Source organism: Euprymna scolopes, chromosome 30 (genome assembly GCF_053919585.1).
Source record: "Euprymna scolopes isolate OS-2025 chromosome 30, ASM5391958v1, whole genome shotgun sequence".
Lineage (NCBI taxonomy): Eukaryota > Metazoa > Mollusca > Cephalopoda > Sepiida > Sepiolidae > Euprymna > Euprymna scolopes.
In genome coordinates, this window is record NC_136511.1 from 64,980,006 (window position 1) to 64,999,859 (window position 19,854).

The 19,854-nt window shown below is 34.4% G+C and overlaps 1 protein-coding gene across 5 annotated transcripts in view; it reads right to left on the bottom strand.

Moving 5' to 3' along the window:
• Positions 1-505: 505 nt before the first annotated feature.
• LOC145254829 (RAB6-interacting golgin-like) overlaps positions 506-19,854 on the bottom strand; it is a 73,137-nt gene continuing 53,788 nt past the window's right edge. For 2 of the 5 annotated variants that reach the window (XM_080113661.1, XM_080113662.1), the window contains 4 exons: positions 12,768-13,167; positions 6,040-6,141; positions 3,422-3,562; positions 506-1,755 (listed from right to left, as the gene is read on the bottom strand). In XM_080113661.1, the coding sequence (XP_079969787.1) occupies positions 996-1,755; positions 3,422-3,562; positions 6,040-6,141; positions 12,768-13,167 (1,403 nt within the window). In that variant the 3' untranslated portion in view covers positions 506-995. Of the gene's footprint in view, positions 1,756-3,421; positions 3,563-6,039; positions 6,142-12,767; positions 13,168-14,295; positions 14,388-16,031; positions 16,148-16,228; positions 16,380-19,854 lie in introns of those variants that run through there. The other 3 variants (XM_080113664.1, XM_080113665.1, XM_080113663.1) reach the window with 3 other exon arrangements.

Below are 19,854 nucleotides of genomic sequence, written 5' to 3' on the forward strand. Positions count from 1 at the left end.
ATCACATTGTAAGAGACTATGTAACAATATTACTTTCTCAGTACTGATCATTTGGGTCACTTCTATATTTAAATTACAATGGATACTATTTTCATAGAAAATAGTTAACTCATATTTGCTGTCTTAGTTTTTCTGTCCAGAAAACTAATTTCTTGGTGCTATCCAGAAAGATATATAAAATTTGTTGATTAAAATATATTTCTCATTCCATGGAATTTCCACGGGTCACATTAAAGATAGTACAAAAGATACAGTAATAGTACAGGTTTGGATTCAGACATATACAAATTCTTTATAATTGCTTGTTCAAACAAGCACAATTTCTTTTTCATTTAAACTTTTTTTTTTTTTTTTTTTTTTTTTTTACTTTAAATTGTTCAAGGCATAAAAAAAAAAAAAAAAAAAAAAAAAAAAAAAAAATTCTTTATATATTACTCTTACCCCATAACTACTTTTATAAAAATGAATATGACAATTATATTCTTGTTGAATTTCAAACAATATATCAAAGCACCATCAGATAAATATATTTAAAACCATAAACAATGGCAATTTTTGTGTACATCCTTTTTCATATATGCATAAATAAAAATATATCTTTATAAATATTTCATAAAACCATCTTATGTCAGACATGTGAAAAAAAAGAAAAAAAAAATTAAGTGAAATATGACTATAAATGTAGAACCACCCATTTTCTCCAATAGATTCTACTATACTGCAAAATTAAGGGTAAACAATCCAAAATGCAGAACCCAGACACCACAAAAAAAAAAAGTTCAAATGTCGGTCCTAATGTTGCAGTATATTAAAAAGGCAAAGGTATACATTTTCAAAATACTGCCAATATAAAAAAATTGATATTATATATATATATATATATATGTGTGTGTGTAAGGGGGATGGGATGTATAACTATTGTAGACTTGATGTTCTTTCAATTGTTTTTGTCGTTTATGATGAAGTGTTGTGTATAAAAACAATTTAAAAATGTATCATTTAGCCAATTCCTTCAAGGTCGTTTTTTTTTCTATGTTAGTTCTTGCGTCATTTGTTGGGGACTGACTGGATATTTTTTCATTTTCTGTCATAGAGTCACTGTCAGAAATATTACAACCACTTAAAGATGCACTGCACTCATCTTCCTTTCTAGACTCAGATTCTGGTAATTCTATCAATTCCACAGACAGATCTACCGTATTATTAACCTCAGCTGTGATAGGCGTTGAAGAATTCTGCAAGGAAGAAGATACAGTATCACCATTGGTATCAGCCATCGTGTTAGGTTCATCCTGCTTTAATTCGCCCTCTTTAGGGATCTCCGACATAGGCGGAGAGGAGGCTGAGCCTTCTGACACAGACTCTTTTTCTTCAGTAGGGACATTTGTTGGTGCTAGCTGATTTTCCACTTTCTGGTCAATATCAGGCTCGACTGTTGGGTCAGCACCACTGAGCTTGATTGTTGGGTCAGCACCACTGGGCTTAGTAGTGTGAGGAAACTTACCAGAAGAACCCAAAGTCTGCATAGGGTTGTACATGGGTGGGGGTATGGCAGGTAGGATACACTCCACCTCTTCACCTGCAGTGGTCAGTTCTAACATTTCCATCAGTTCAGAGAGTTTCTGTGCCTTCCTCATTTCATTCTGATATATTATCGTGTAGAGATGTTCCGTTAGTTTCTCCTTTGTTTCAGCTCGACGGAACAGCTCCATCTTGGCATTCACAAATTCTTTTTCAGCCTTTTCATAACGTTTTCTGCAACAAAAAGCAAGTCTTATTCACACAAACACACATATATATATACATTAATACTCTTGAAATTAAAAATTTTAGACAAGTTTTATTTTATGAGAAACAAAATATTTGAGTTTAATTTTGGTTTTAGTAGAGCTCTAGAGGCCAAAGTTTTTTTTTCTTCTAGTGAAAAAAAATTCCATCCAGGTGCAGAGCATTAGAAACCTCAATTTTATTTGGATATTTTTAATAACCCTATGAAGATTCAAGTTTTATTTTGTTTATATATTTTTTCACTCCTTAATTAGTTGAAGGAAGTGATTCAGTGTTTCTTGGGAGCAATAATAATACAATATTATATATGGTAAATGATCCAAGTTGATCCGAAGTTCTAAATATTCTACATTGAGCAGGTATGTTTGAATGCTGCATTGTCTGGAATGATGAAAATTCAATTTTTTTTTAATACTGTTGTATGCAAGAAACGGTATTTAGTATTACCTGGGTGTCATAAGAGTAATTTATTGTTGAATTTAGAGAGTTGTTCCATTTTTCTCCCACTGGTCACAAACAACGGTTTATTTTACATGGATTTCATTAAAAACAGACCAACATTTAAGACATTCTTCTGACATTGCTAAAAAGTCAGATATTATTCTTATTTTTCTGGTATAGAAATATATTATTCGTAGAAGTTCATTTTGCCATCTAACTTAAAATTTTATAATGCTTACAGATAATATGCTTTGATGTTTTGTTATACAGCATATCAACTCTTTTTGGTGATTCAATGCTGAATTCAGTCATTTTAGTAAAAGTTTTAATGCTCCAAATTCTTTATATCTTCAAATATTTATTCATAGTTTTTGGCTTGGTTTTATAAAGAAAAATGTTTTTTGCAAAAGATGGTAGTTTCACAAAAAAAAAAAAAAAAGAAAATTGGTGCATTTTAGGCCAAGAAGTCAGTATCTTCAGTCTTCTGTGACACTATGCAAATTTGATGGTGACAGTAAAAAATGAATAGTTGCTTTTTCTAAATTAAAAAAAAAAATACCAATAGTTGAATCAACAGGGGTGGGGGACGACATCTAAATAGCTACAACATAGATTAGCAACTTGTTCAATTATAAACTACGGCTAATTAGAACAATAAAAAAATTTTTTTTTCACAAACATAACTCAATCTAAGAACTAGGATATATTTTAGCATGTATTTTGTGTTATTAAAGTATTAGAAAAAATAAAGTCTTCAGGAAAATGTTTAATATTTAGTGCAATAGATTAACTTTGAAATAAAATCAATTATTAATAACCACATCCATTATGGATGAATTATGTCCCTTTGATTTGCACAGGTATTGACAGCTTTCTCAGCTTAGTACAAACTTAATTAGTCTTCAACCAATATTACATAAATGTTCAGTTGGATTTGAGAAAAAAAAAAGAAAAAAATTATTTTCATGGAATTGGCTCTTAGAAAAGACATGGTGACCCAAATTACCTAATTTTTCTCCATCTCTCCTGAACAATAACCCAATCAAATACTGAAGTGGGAAGTAGTAAAAAAAAAAAAAAATTGATTTTTATAGAAATCGCTTTAGAAAAGACTGAAAAATGTTTAAGTTATTTAGTAGAGCATATTAATGAACAAATCGCTTACATTTACGGAACGAGACGGACAACTTACTGAGATTCTGTGTATTCCAAGCTGGCCGTTTCAATTTTGTCCCGAATAATAGACACATCAGTAGTCAGCAGGGTGTCCAGTCGAGACAATTCCTTTTGTAGATCAGTCAACAAATGAGCTTCACTTTCTGCTCTGGCCCGCCTACACGAATAGAATAAAAACAAATGTAAAGGCAAGATAATAAATACAATTTAACAACATCTGTTTCTGTAAAAATGATCTTTGTTCGTTATACTTAAAATAACATGAAATAAGAAACCCGGCATTGAAAGCAGCAGCAAATTTCGTTTTTATGTATTGACTCTTGATTAGGCAAAAGTTCTAATCTGCAGTTTCAGCCAATCATAATGCAAGAAATATTCAAATTTTGCACATACTATAACTGTGTTAAAGCCACACTCTCTAGACGGGTTGAACCAACCGAAGGAGGAAGTTTCCTGGGAATATCAAATTCACAAGCAGTTCCCAGTCACTAATATATTCTCATTAGGAGAGACAACATTAGGTTTTTTGCAGAGAGATAGTGGTTAAAAAGTCAAGAGTTAACTATTTTACACTTTTCAAGTAACACTTTTGGAGATTAAATTTAACATTGCTGTCAAAACTTACTACTCTGATATCCAAATCACTTCATTTACATATCAGGTGACAAAATCGCAACAAAACAGCTATTTTTTCTGCCAACGGACACTACAGGCTGCATAAAAACAGGTTTGTACTAATTTTTTTTTTTTTAAGGCATTTAATCAGAGATTAAAGCATCTTACATAAAGCATCTGATATTCCCAAATGGTCACAAATCTAGTACTGACCAGGCATAATGTATTTTTTTTTTTTTTTTTTTTTAACAAGAAAATCACCACTTATCAAGGCCCGGAGGCCACTCTGAGATAAGGGTTATTGCATTACAGTAATCAATGGGATAATATAATTGCTAGTAATGGAGATCTGATAAAATGTCTTAGAGAGTGGTTCATCAGGAACTTGTTTATATTGGACTTGAAGACATTGAAGTTTGCTTAATTTCGGTGATCTGATGAGCTAATGAGTCAACATGCCATGTATTTGTACTATAAATACAGAGTTTTCCTTTTTTCTTCCATAATCAAGTTTGGATGATCCATACAGGGTGCAGAGTACATAGTGGTAGCAGACAAGAGATTCATACTAATCTTACAACTGGCATGCTAATATAGATAGACATCAGCCATGTTTATGCCATTTACACACCAACACAAATGCTCATAATACCTGTTTAAAAAAAAAAAAAAAAAAAAAAAAAAAAAACTCATTTAGAACATTCTTGGAATGGTGAATTCTCATTCTTTACCAACCCTTGATTTTTTTATTGTCCAAGTTTTCAATAAAAATTAATTTTTACTTGATAGACTGCCAATCTTTCATTTGATAATGTCCTATTTTCATTCAACACCTATGTAGTGACAGTGGTTAAGTGCTTAATGGCATAGACTGACAACTAGTTGCGAAATAAATAGACTATTGAAATTTTCATATCAAACTTCAATATACAGTAGAACTCCAGGATACAATGTGGAATACAAGGTTTTTCCGACTCCTGGTTAACGGTATCATGCACTTTATTTGATTACATGTGTATTATATACCGTTCTGTATTGCGTTACTAATTTTTAATGCTGTATCCTGGGTTCTACTTTCCATTTAAGTTTTTAAAAAAATATTATGCATGCAAAAATAATGAATACAAAACACTGGTATACTAGTCTATCAATCCTGGATGTCATGTGTATATTTTATATTACCATTAATTAAAATTGTTAGATGAAACCAAATAATCCAATCTAAAAAGTTCATAACTTAAAATTACCTCCCTTTGAAATGGAATTATCTACACTTGGTGAGATCCCTTAAGGCAGGGTTGTCTTCCCGAGATACAAGTAGGGCTATGACCAGAAGACAGTTAATCAACCGAGAACCACATTATATATAAAAGCATATAAGATATCAGCAGATACACACTCAAGAGTTAAAACAATAAGAATATGCTGCTGCCCTAATCGTAAGCTAAGCATTTCGCCTTCTACAATCAAATTTTTATCAGTTAAGTTCTTAATTTAAAAGGATTTAATTTACAATGAATGATTTAAGAATCGTTTTATTTTTAAATTTTTTATTGGAGCAGTAGGATCCAAAATGGACCTTGAGACATGGGAGGACGTTGCTGGGAGCAGGTTGGCATGGAGGAGCGCTGTCCACGAAGGTGCTGCGCTTTATAGTAGTGACCTAAATCAAGCTGCTGAGGATAAACGCAAGCACAGAAAGGACAGATTATCAACCAGACACACCCCACCCCACCACCACTACCTTTATCTGCCCAAATTGCACAAGACAAATTGGGTCTAGGATTGGGCTCTATGCTCACCTGAGAACCCACAACGGAGGACAGTCTTACTCGGACACGAGTGACCGCCGATGATGATCCAAAAATATACATTTAAAATTCTAGAGTCATTTTTTCTAAGCAAATTTTGATCATTCTAAGAGGATTTAATGCAGTATAAAAATAAGCTTTATTTTTAGTTGTCACCTTAGTACTTTTTTTTTTTATTGAGTATATTATACATGACAACAGAACTTACCTTTCTTTTATCGCTTGTGCTAAAAGGTTTTTGGTCTGTTTATTCTTCTCTTCAATTAATTTCTGCTGGTGCTGGAACTTTTGTATTTGGTTTAATTCACGGCTAAAAAAAAAAAAAAAAAAAAAAAAAAAAAAAAAAAAAAAAAAAGCAAACTGAAGAAAAACAAACCTTTCTACAGAGTACCAAGCAATATAAGCGTTTAACAATTTTCAGCTTAAAATTTTTAAGCATACAAGCAATATTTAATCAGTATTGACGGGGGTAGAGATATTGGTTTGAATTTATAAAAATTCAGTCATGTTTACAATTTTTGCCTTGAAAAAAATTAACATTTCCAATATGAAGTCAGCACAGTGGTACTTAAAAAAGCGTCTTGTTCTACAGCTTAATTCTGGATAATACACTTTTATTTAATCATCTTGAATCTTTTCGGTATTTAAATTATTTTTATAGACATACTAGCAGATGTACCCAGTGTTACACAGCATTAAACATGTTAAATTCTAAAAAACGGAAAGAAACAGACATGTGCATTTGAGTATTATGTTTTTTCTAAAAAGTTCATTTATGTAAAATTAAAATACTGAAATTGAAGCCAAATCGAAACAAGTATGATAATCATTAGGCCAGTTTGTCAAGATCTTAAGTTTTCAAACCTACTCATTCTTAAAGCTGTCGAACAATTTTTACAGTTGACAAATAGATAAAAATCCAATGAACATCAAGTACCAATTTTCTCTTGGTTGGGCAAATTATTTGCATGTTCCATCCTCAGCTTAAAACAAAAAAGGGTGGGGAGAATTTCAAATTAAAACTACTTAGCACATTGTGAACTAAATGCAAGAGATTCAAACAATTCCGTTTAAAGGGACTGTTCGAATATTAAAGATCTCTCGATTGGAATGTACGATGCAGATGAATGCCTGGCATCCAGTAGCTAGAACAAAAAAAAAAAAAATAAAATAAATAAAAGTATTAGAACTTGACATTAATGATTTTGATACAAGTCCAAGGGCGATTAGGCATGGTTACTTCCCTTTAATGATAAATCTATATTTTAACTTTACTTCTGTGAATAAATGCATCTTTTTCATGTATGAGCTACTGAATAGTTATTAAACCTTAGTTATTAATTTTATATTTCCATTGATTTTTAAAAGGTTATGTTTTTTTTTTTTTATTGGCCCACTGTAAACATCTAACAGCCGCATACACATACAAACGTTTTGGCAAATAAATAGGATCCTGAACAGAAGTGTGCGTTCTATCCCAACCATTATCAATGGACCAGAGGTCATTTCGTCAGCATCAGACAAGGCCAAACTATTTGCAAAGAACTTTGCAGCTAATTCTACCCTATGCGATGAAGACCATCAACTCCCCATATTTCCTCCTATAAACACAGAACACACTAGATAACATACAAATATCTGTGCATGAGGTCGCCAAGCTAATCAAGAACCTTGATTCCAGTAAAGCAACTGGCCCTGACGGCATCCCAATTATAGTGTTAAAAAAAAGCTTCAACCAGAACTTGCTCCCATACTTACAAAACTGTTTAAACGTTGCCTTAAGTGCTTTCCGACTCCCTGGAAAACCTCATCAGTATGCCCTGTATTTAAGAATTCAGGTGATAAGTCATCTCCCTCTCAGTATAGACAAATAAGTCTGTTATGAGTAAGTTGCTGGAATCCATATTAAATAGAGAAATAGTCAACCACCTCAGCAGAAATAACCTTAGTGACACAATATGGTTTCCATTCTGCAAGATCTACCGCAGATGTGCTAACAGTTATATCTCACAGGATTAGTGAATCTCTTGACAAAGGCTTTCTTTCTAGGGCAATTGCTCGACATATCAAAGGCTTTTGACAAGGTATGGCATAAGGGCCTACTTCACAAGATTTCCAGCTACGGTATAACTGGAAATGTTTTCTCAATCATTAAATCATTTCTCTCCGATAGGCTCATAAGAGTAGTGGTCGATGGACAAAAATCAGAGGCCTGCAGTATTAATGTTGGAGTCCCTCAAGGGTCAATCCTGGGCCAAACTCTTCCTGATCTACATAAATGATCTCCCTAAACACATACTTAAATCATTCGTTGACATCTATGCTGATGACACGACCATCTACGGCAACATCAAAGGCTGTAAATGACAAAGTTCCAATTCTCTCTCCTCTGATTTCGAGCACGTGATTCAGTGGGGAAGACGTGGCTGGTTACCTTCAATGCATCTAAAACCAAACTATCTTTACATCATCAACGCTCTGATCCCCATCTGGCATCAATTGAAATGGATGGCTCTCGTCTAGAAGCCCCATGTTTTGACAAGCTTCTGGGTTTGTCCTTTATTCCTGATCTGAAATGGAACACGTACATCAAGTCTGTTGCCAAGGTCGCTGGAAAGATGGTGGGATCCTTCTACCACTCCAGAAGATATCTCACTACTGATGCAATTCTCTATCTATATAAAAGCCAAGTATGTCCAAGGATGGAATACTGCTGCCATATCTGGGCAGGAGCTGCTAAAAACAACCTATCCTGCCTTGACAGAGTACAAAATAGACTTTGTGGCTTAGTAGGGGATACACTTTTCTCTTCCCTGCAACCTCTCCCCACAGAAGACGTTGCGAGCCTATCCTTGTTTTATCGTTATTTCCATGGCAGGTGCTCGTCTGAACTCCAATCTCTGCCCCCCCCCCGCCAATCTTTCACGAAAAACACCCGTCTAGCTGAATCCACAGTGAAAGATTTTCCCCACTCTTTATCCGTGCCTAAATCAAAACGTAGATTCCATGACCAAAGCCTTAGAACTGCACGCCTGTGGAACTGTTCCGTCTGCCTGCTTCCCACCTGACTACAACCGGGATCTCCAAGTCCAACGTAAACAAGTTCCTAATGAACCGCCACCTCAAGTAAACACTTCAATAAATCTTCACACTAACGTACTCTACTTGCAATAACCCTTATCCCGGAGTGGCTTCCGGGCCTTGAAAAGTGGTGGCCACCGTATAAAAAAAAAAAAAAAAAAAAAAAAGTCTATACACACAAGTGTTGGGCATTACATTTAAACAGTATCAGATGTAGGGACTGATTAAATTTACTTGCTCATTCTGTGATCACTCACACGCCCATGTGTACAAAAACGCAGCATAACCAGCTATTATGATCTTAGAAACATTAATAGTAAAGCTGAAGTGTATTTTTTTTCTTTTGTTACTAAATTGCGCTAATCCTAGTACACCGTTTCAACTTAACATCTGGCCTTGTGCTTAACTTCTTAAAGGTAAATAAAGTTTAGTTACCTTTAAAATAATATTTTACCACTTATGCAATATGGGACTAATATTTGCATTTATTCATTTAGATACGTGTACATTTTTGTTGTGTCAAGGTTTTTTTTTTTTTACATACGCATCACCACTCGAAGATAAGGGTTAAAGAGTGGACAATATAGTAATCGTTAATGGAAATTTGGTAAATGTGTTAACCTATAATGCAACAGTTCAAAAACTTGTTTACATTAGACTTGAAGACAACCATATTGTAGTCAGCTGGAAAGCAGGAAAACAGAAGATAATTCCACAGACGTGCAGTTCTAAGAAAGAAGTTTTGTTCATGAAATCTACATTTAGATTTAGGCACAGATAAGGAGTGGGGGAAATTAGATAGTGTTTTCTGCTAGACGGGCGTTTCTTGTGAAAGTCTGGTGAGGGGGGAATAAAGCAGAGACAAACTCACAACATCTGATAAATACGTTGCAGAGAAGAGAAAAGGACATCCCCTACAAGGCTACGAAGTCTATTTTGAACTATTGTGTAACATGTAGAAGGCGTGTAACATGTAGTAGGCGTGTAACATGTAGTAGGCGTGTAACATGTAGTAGGCGTGTAACATGTAGTAGGCGTGTAACATGTAGTAGGCGTGTAACATGTAGTAGGCGTGTAACATGTAGTAGGCGTGTAACATGTAGTAGGCGTGTAACATGTAGAATGAAGTCTATTTTGAACTACTGTGTAACATGGCTCTATGCTTGAACCATGTTTGTTACAGTTCAAACATCTTTTGAACCCCCATGCCGTCTGATACCATCGTAAAGGAACAAACCAAAAGTAAATAAACCCAACTTGAGTGGGGAGTTCCTATTTTAGCAAAAGGCATTTATTACTGTTAATCTCAAACCTTTAGTCTGGCATGAGATTAACAAAAGCTGGTGTTGAGACGGCGGGGTTAAGTCTCACTGCCACCACAGGGCTACACATCTAGCTCTCTTAGCATGCACTTTTTTCTCACCAACCACATGCTGTTTTTTTTGTCACACAAGCCCGTGCACGTTTGCAAATTTGCATAGTGTTAAAACGGCTGCTGCTGCTGCTAATACCTTCACTAGCCTTCAACTGCTGCTGATATTTTCATACGCGCTCATTACACTTGTTTCGATCGTAGATAAAGATTTCACTGGCTATAACATGCAAAAGTGTAAAAATTACATCTATCTAAAGAGGTCATTGAAATTTTCGATTCCATCTTGGTTCACTCGGGATAACTATTCGTAAACTCCATGAAATGAATATAAAAATTTGTTTTCATAAAATCTCTGAAATATATTTAATCTATAAAAAAATGAGAGTATGTGAGGGCAACTATCAACGTATATACTCAAATTTTTTGATGTAGACTTTAAATTTGTTTATAGGGTATTCAGACACGTGGAAAACTAATTGGTTTTCATCCAGAAAAGGCCTGCTAATAGACTGTGTGTACGACTGGACAGAAATAGACTTTACTCATTTGCATACGTGTGGTAGAAGAGAGTGGATCTTGTGTGGGCGATATTTGTTTCAAAGTCTGATTTTTATACATGGAAAGTAAAATACCTTTTAGTTTAGAGATGGTATCTTGATAAAAGACATGGTCTTGTTACCTGTGACGGACATGAGGATCCTAAACCATGATCGATCAAACAGTGGAAGTGGTTTCGACTTGCCTCACCCGCCATAACAAGGCCAGTCATTTCCTGGCGTGCACTTGGAAAATTAGAGTAAAGTTGAAATCATAGGCTGTGCATGAGGATGCAAACACTTAATCATTGATTATGAATACCAGTGTCACCAGAGGTTTTTGATATCTAGAGGACATTAAAAATAAGGTTTTGTTTCGTTTTTTTTTTTAACAAAGGTGTCACCACTTAATTATCAAGGCCTGGAGATAACTTGAGGAAAAGGTTAATGTGTACGGTATTCAATGGGACAAACTGGATTACTTAAGGGGACGGCTCAAGAACTTGTTTACATTGAACTTTAAGACCATATTGTAGTCAGCTGGAAAGCAGGCAAATGGAACAGAGTTCCACAGGTGTACAGTTCTAAGTAAGAAATCATGTTATGTAAATCGAGTTGTTTTGTAGAAGTCTGATTCAAGTGAACAATTTGCATGTCTGGATTTAATAAATCTGAACTTTGAAGCACAGATCAAAAAATAAATATTTTTTTTTAAATAAAGACAGTAGAGTGAAGCAGCAAGTAGATTATTTTCATTTAATTCTCAAGTTTATCTTTAATGGTCCCACTAAAGTCGTAAAAACTTTAGATTGGTCACATTTTGGGTTATATAGTTTAAACAATGACCTGATCAAAGATAGGAAATTCCTAAAAAAGGTGTTTAATATATATATACAACAGCATATAAAAAAAAAATGAATGTTAAACCAAATATGTCGAGAAACGCACATATCCTCCACATTATAGATCTTTTTAACACCTACATTAAATACAAATCTGAGCAGATATATCATAAATTGCAGTAAATTGTAATTATACATATTTGTAAGATATGCGGGAGAGAATCCCAACAGATTAAGAACTTAAAAAGGAGAGTATAATATATACAGTGTAACCCGGCTATAAGAAACCCCGAATATAAGAAAAACGGATATAAGATTTTCTCTGGTCCCAAATTAGAGCCTGTGTTAATGTACAATGTATCCCAGATATAAGAACCCTGAACATAAGCGTAACCCATATATAAGAGAGCAGTAGAGTACAGAACATTGTTAGACTTGAAAATGATAGTAACAAACAGCATGTAATCTCCCTGTATGGATTCTCCTCTGCCTTCATTGTAATCTGTTGCTTCAGACTATTTTCCATGCTGTTGTCCCTTTGTTAGATTTGAAAGCAATGGTACTAATATCATTGTGAACTTCTGTAATTATTACTGTTTAGCTAGTTAAAACAGGCGAAAGTTATAACAGTGCTTTATGTCAAATTGATGGTTTAATACGGTTTAATTTCTGCTCATTTTTTGCATTAATACTAATCCCATTATTCTCTAACCGTGCAAACGGATACCATAATACCGTACCTTCTGATGGTTCATGCAAAATTACGGCCAAATAGACCTAGTAGTTTTTGACAAAGTGGAACGGACAGACAAACTACAAAATATATTCCAGGTTTATTATTGTTATAAAGATATCTGAAAATATAGCCATTTGTGTGATTTTATGAAAGTTTATTTTTTTATTTTATATTTTTATTCTTTATGTAAATACAGTCATATCTTGCTACGATGTGGTGAATGTTTTGATTATTATTGATCTCATCAGGCAAGAAAAATTAAAAATTGAAATTCAATTCGTTTTGGATATCTATCTGGAATATATACATCTTAAAAGTAAAAGCGATAAATTTAAATTTGAAGTGAAATTCAATGCAAGAACTTACTTAAGGGCTTCTTCTTCGTTTAACTCTCTGGAACACTCCACGTCGTTCAAAGAAACATCTGATAATTTCCCTTCATTTCCAAGAGAATCGGAATTGGTCCGTGAAACTTGCCGTTCTATTGGTTTTGACGGTTTCAATACTGATTTAGGTGGAGTCTTTGGATTTTGGGGTTTTGTGGGACTAACTTTTGTTTTACTGTTCGTGACAGGCGATGAAGATCCAGCATCACCATTTGACAAGCTGTCTGGATTTAGCATCTGATCGACTGGCATCACTTCTACAACATCAGAAAGGGTCACTCGCTTCTTTTGTTGACTAAACGACCGGTCTCTGTTGGCATTTTTGCCTTTCTGTTTACCAAAGCTTGCCTGTTTTTTTGGAGTGCCTCCAGAGGGTTTACCTGTTCAAAGAAAATGAAATAACATTGAACACTTTCTACAAACACCTATTTATTAAAACAAGACCTAGTTAAAGCTGTTCCAATTCTATTCCTTACAGCTTCTTTCTCCTAGAAGAGACATTGCTAGTCTATCATTATTTCCATGGAAAGTGATCAACTGAGTGCCAATCCAAGACATCCACAGCAAGAACTTTTCCAATTACAATGAAAAATCCATTCTTTCTCCATGTGCCGGACATCAGACAAATTTTCCATGAACCCGTCCCATCGCTGCAATGTTGCATCGCTGTGTTCATTTTAAAAATACTTCAATACAATGTGAAAAACACAGCAAAATCCCACCCCTTCACTATAGAGATCTGATGCCGGAGAGCCTTCTGAAAGTTTTCCCTTGAACTGTTAGACTTTGGAATTACCTTGTATCTTGTTTATGATTATACTAACATGCAGAAATTTAAGTGTAATGTAAACAAAACATCTTGTTGCTCAACTCCCTACTTAGAAGGTCCCATAGGCATAATCAAAGATTCACAGAAGCCCTTTATATCATTGAGATAAATATGAAAAAAAAAATTGAAAATTAGTTTCTTCCAAGACTTCAATTGTACAAGTCTTCAAATTCAATATTAGCTTCTCATGAACCATCCCTTCTTGTATTTGAACATTGTTCATTTAATTAATCTCTTGTAAGAGTCATCTTAATTTTTATCTTAAAATGGTTTGTTCATAACTTGTTGCCCGAATTGTCCCGCAGCAACAATTTTAAACCCACAAACCTAACCCTGTGTTTAATCTCCTAAATAAGAGCTTGTGGTCTGAATAAAAAATTTTTTCAAGATCACCTTTATAGCTCACTATATCAAAATCTATAAAAATAATGCATAGACAGAATGTTTAAAAAAAACAAAAAAACTAGTAAACAGACTTTGCAATATAAACTTGGCTAATACTCAGGAGTGCTGAAGAAAGACTTCCATAGAGTTATATATAAAAAAAAAAAAAAAAAAAAATTATATATATATATATATATATATAAAAAAGATGAGATAAAGGAATTTCTTTTAAATATATATTTAAATATATTAATATATATTTGAATATATATTTTATGTAAATATAATAACCTACTTTTTGTCTTACAAGTTTTGTCCATTTTGCTTGGATAAAAAAAATTTGTTGAAGCCTTACAAAATACTTTTCTGCCAACAACAAGAGAGAGAGAGAGAGAGAGATCCCTATCCTACCCCCACATTGTAGGATTAGTACTTCCTGCAGAGTAGAGAATGGTTAGTAGCAGCAGGCACCAACAGTAACCATAAAAATCAAGTACTCATACACACAAAGTGTAGAACTACAAATGTTACCGATTAATACTGACAGCAAGTCTTACAGAGAGCAAGATATATAATGTAAGCGGATCACTGAATATACAATGAAAATAGCAGGATATTTATAACTTTGGTAAATGTAGGCAAAGATTTTGAGAGCCTATCTTTTAGAGAATGAAACCTTTTGTTCACCAGTTTAAAAATGTAAACAGTACAAACCATAGCACCAAGCTAAACTAAATCGTAAAAAAAAAAAAAAAAAAAAAAAAAAAATTATAGCTACTTTGTAATGTTTTCTAGTGGGTGACCACTTATCAAGGCCAATAGTCACTCAAGGATAAGTTGGAAATGATTACCAGCTGAAAGATGAGGAACACTATGAGAGTACCAAACCAATATTTATCAATGGTACAAACTGCATTTGATTACATTGGATTTGAAAACTACCATGTTTTAATCATCAGGGAAGCAGTTGAGAAACCATTAGAAAGACGTGGAAATTCTGCTCAACGGTTTATTTCATATTTTAAGCAGTTTTTTTTAAAAATGGCGTTTTGTTGAGGAATTTGTGGTCTGAACAGAGAAACATTGAAACTTGTGATAATTGAATTTTAAATACAAAAATCCCGAGTAGGGGAACGGGGAATGATAGAATCGAAACGTGGTTAAATTTTACCAAATTCACTTTTTGCAAAGGGGGAGATAACTCCCTGCTATGAGGGTTTTGATTTTACCTATTTAGACTTCCAAAGCAATGAATTTAAGATTGATAGTTTGCGCACTAAAGTTTACAGCTACATATTTTCCATATTAAAAATAAAACATTTAAGCATGATTTTTTTTTTTTCAATTTTAGGAAAACAAATCGGTTTCATTATAAACAAAACTGTGGTGGGTAGAAACTTTCATCTCTACGAGAGACCCAGTCTATCAGATTTAGGAACCCTGCGATGGGAAAAGTCAGGTATGTATGGGAGCTTAGTACTCCACACGCAGACAGAGGACCTTAGGGCAAGCATGATTATCGCTCTTCAACTCGGGTAACATTCGGGTCAAGATCAAAGTGTAGTATCTGTTCTTCAGATACACACTTCAATTTCTTGTTCTGTCAGTGGAGGAGAAATCCTTCACGACTGAGACAATTTTTTATTTTTGTTCCTTTTCTCCACATTAAAAACGACCCTGGTCTAACTGTCCCGTGGGGAGGCATTGTAAATAGGAACATCAGGCCTTGCCACCAGGGGGCGATACAGCCGGTTTTGTATCTCTTTCACTGAACCAGGACAATGCAGAGGCAACGGGGGAGGGGGGGGGAGTTCTGGCAAGAGCCAGGCTGCATTCAAACTCTAAAAAAAAAAAAAAAAAAAAAAAAAAAAAAAAAAAAAAAAATATTGAGGTCTAAATGCAAGTAACGTTACTCATTCATCTTTCGCTACAAACTTAAACTTAATTTAATTAAATGTAAATAAATCTACATTTGTTAAATATCGGTGCAATTCGTGTCTTCATTACGCAACCTTTGCTTCTTTCACCTACCTTCCAACATGGAGGATGGGATTGCCAATTACATAAGCAGGCGATCCTGTCCTCTACATGTTAGTTTAGCTATGCTGTTTGCATAGCTGGGCCAGATAGATACTAAGGGAAAAATGGAAACGATATGAAAAGTTAAATTGAAACAAATGACAAATAACTACAGTAATAAAAAGTGGCTGTAATAATAAAAAGCTCACCTTTTGCAAGCATAGCAATATAGGTTAATGACCTTCCAACATGGAGAATGGGATTACCAATTACATAAGCAGGTTATTCTATCCCCCACATGTTAGTTTAGCTATGCAGTTTTCTTAGTATCTATCTGGTCCAGCTACGCAAAGTTAAATTGAAACGAGTGATAAATATTTACAATAATGAAAAGTGGTTGTAATAATAAAAAGTTGACCTTGTGCAATCATAATATAGGTTAATGACCGGTCAGGGAGAGGGGAGTTGCAAAACAAAGATTTTTAATAGTATTGAATCATGTAGTCTAACTAGATTGGAGAGTCGGTGTTAGGAACTGAAGCCGATAGATTCAATGTAGTCTCAAAAGATTATCCAGCAGAACAATTTGATACGCATCGGTATGGAATTGAAAGTCTAAATTTTTTTATACACAAATATGTGCGTGATTAATTGGTCATTTTGCAGAACTTAATTATAGATCATTATTAGAAATGGGTGATTGATTCCTTGATTAACACTGACTTGCCAAGTTCAAAACCATTTTTTTTTTTTCCATAGAAACTCTTGCAACTTTCACATTACAAGGAAAAATATCTTCATGCAATTGGTTGGTTGGTTGTTTTTGTTTTACGGCATATCAACCCTTTTCAGGTTACTTAATGCCGAATCCGGTGATTTTGAAAAAAAATTTTTTAATAGAATATATTTGTTTTTTGCAAGTCAGTTTCTATTTAACCCATAGTTGGGACCCTAACAGGTACTACCACTCCGGGTCAGAGTGGACCTGGGAGCAATGGCAATTAAAGGGTGGCTCCACACTCCCCAGAGCCCGCAAGCTGGGGCCTCACCATCGGATATAGTTTAAGGTCACTTAAAATTTGTTTGACGAGTCCAACAAGATACATCTGAAGAAGGTTGGAGGTTATATCAACCAAAATGTGAACATAACACTCAAGATAAGAACCGTAGTCTAAAGAACCCAAACACTTTATCACATTTTCTACAATAAAGTTGATTTTTGACAATCGACTTTTAATGGTGGCCACAATATGCTGACATATCTTTGCAGGCATTAAACGTCCAGTGCTGAGAAGACAGATTTAATAGAAAATAAAGCGTGAAATAAAGCGTTGTAAAAGTAAAAGTCAGCTAGTTAGAGAATTTCATTCTAATGCATTTGACATACATTATAATTTTTTTCTTGTTTACGAGTTATCAAGTGTTAACTATTCTATGTTTAATAAAAAAAAAAAAAAAAAAAAAAAAAAAAAAATATGCATACACAAAATAGTTATTGTTGCAACAGCATTCACCCTGGTCAAATTGTTACATAGCAGGAACCCTATGTCAGTATGTAGCAATTAAGTTAGCTAGTTTGAATTGGAGATTGTAAAGCAAAAAGTGGAATAAATCGGTGCGAGGTGATGGTAAAATATGCAAGATTATTATTTACTATATATTTTTTTTTTTTTTTTTGTGCTTACATGGGTTGTGCAATTGCATTCATCTGTAAAAGATCTAGCTAAGTTGTATATTCTTTTAAACATTCATTTTAATTCCCTACTAGGTTTTTCGGTTTTCTTATGGGATGATCATCTTTAGTTAACTATTACGTGTAATTATATTCATGCAGATATTCTACATGATTTATACTTGCGAAACATTTGCATAAAAAGCTTATAGTAAGCACAAGACTGTATGCGTATATTTGTTTAAAAAATTTTGCCTACTAAACTATCAAGTTTTTTGGTCTGCAGACATGAACCTCCATGTATAGGGTATTCAAACCCATGCAAAACTTTGGGTTTAACCAGAGAAAAACTGCAAAAGTGAAAATTGCAAAAACAGAATTTGTTAGATGAAGGTTGGACAGTGGCATTATGAATATGCATGTATGGCATAATAATTACTGGTTTGTTTTAATTTAGTTTTGTGGCAAACATTTCTTCATAGCTCAGGCATTAACGTCGACAAGGAAGTGAGCAATCAGTAAAATTGTTCTAGATGCAACTATCTGCACTTGTTTAAATTTGTAAATTCCACAAGCTCACAGCAAACGCATGAAATCTGATTCATTTAGGCAATATTGGGAATCCACGGCATATCAATTCACAGACCATGTGCCCAAGTCATTCATGTAAAGATGGCCAAAAAGAGGTGACCCCCCATTTCCAAGTTTCCTATATTGTGATTAAGCCAAGGTAGATACTATTGAACACTGTTAGGGTCTAGGTTACAGTAATGAACTATGAAGTTGCCGTTTGTTGGAATTTATTACTCACCAATCTCAGAAAAAAAAAAAAAAAAAATCACCTTGGTGACATGCAATATGGTTTCCATTCTGCTAGATCTACAGCATATGTGGTTATAGTTATCATGATTAGTGAATCTCTTGACAAAGGCTTCCTTTCTAGGGCAATTGCTCTTGACATATCAGGCCTTTGATAGGATATAGCATCACGTTATACTCCAAAAAATCTCCAGCTATGGTATAGCTGGAAAGGTCTTCAATTATTAAATCATTTCTGATAGGTAGAAATCAAACTCCCTGTATTAATGCTGGAGTCCCTCAGGGGGGGGGGCAGCCTGGGCCTAACTTTTCCTGATCTACAATGATCTATATCACATCCTCAGATCATTTGTAAAAATTTATGCTGACAACACTACCAGATAGCAACACTTCAAAGGCCATAAACGACCAAGTTCTGATTCTCTTGTCTTGAGCATGTGGTACAAAGGGGGGGGGGAATGGCTAGTTATTTTTAATGCATCTAAAAACAAAAGGTTCCATCTTCACAGCATCAATGCTGATCCTTGACTGGCATCAAATTGAAGTGAATGGCTCTCGTCTTGGGGAAGCTCCATTTTGACAAGCTTCTGGATCTGATCTTTACTCCTGATCTGAAAACACATCAAATCCATTGCCAAGGCTGCTGGAAAAATGGTGGGATCGTTCTACCACTCCAGTAGATGTCTCACTGCCAATGCAATTTTCTACCTGTATAAGAGCCAAGTACATCCAAAGATGGAGTACTGTTGTCACATATGGGCAGGAGCTACTAGAAGCACCTTATCTTGCTTTGACAGAGTTCAAAGTAAACTTCTTAGCTTAGTGGGGGATGACTTTTTTTTCCAGCAACCTCTTTCCACTACAAAAGAGACGTTGCAAGCCTGTTTACTTTATCGCTATTTTCATGGCAAGTGTTCGTCTGAGCTCCAAACTATGGTCCCCCTTTACACGCCTTCCATGAAAACCCCATCCAATTGAAACCACTATCAATTTCCTCCCCTCCTTATCTGTGCCTAAACCTAAACAGATTCCATGAACAAAGCTTTTTTTAGAACTGCATACCTGTAAAACTATTTTCCTGCTTTCACAACCGACTAAAATATGCTAGTCTTCAATCCAACATAAGCAAGTTCTTTATGAGTCGTCCCCTTAAATAATCCAATTTACCAAATTTCCACTAACAATTACGAAAACCAACTCAAAGCTCATGCCCGATGAACAAGGGATTCACAAAAGGAATGACCCCCCCCCCCCCCAAAAAAAAAAAAAAAAAAAAAGCAATACAGACCAATTCTAACTTCCAAGGATTTGGTGAGGACCAACACTTTGAAAAAGAGAAAAGAA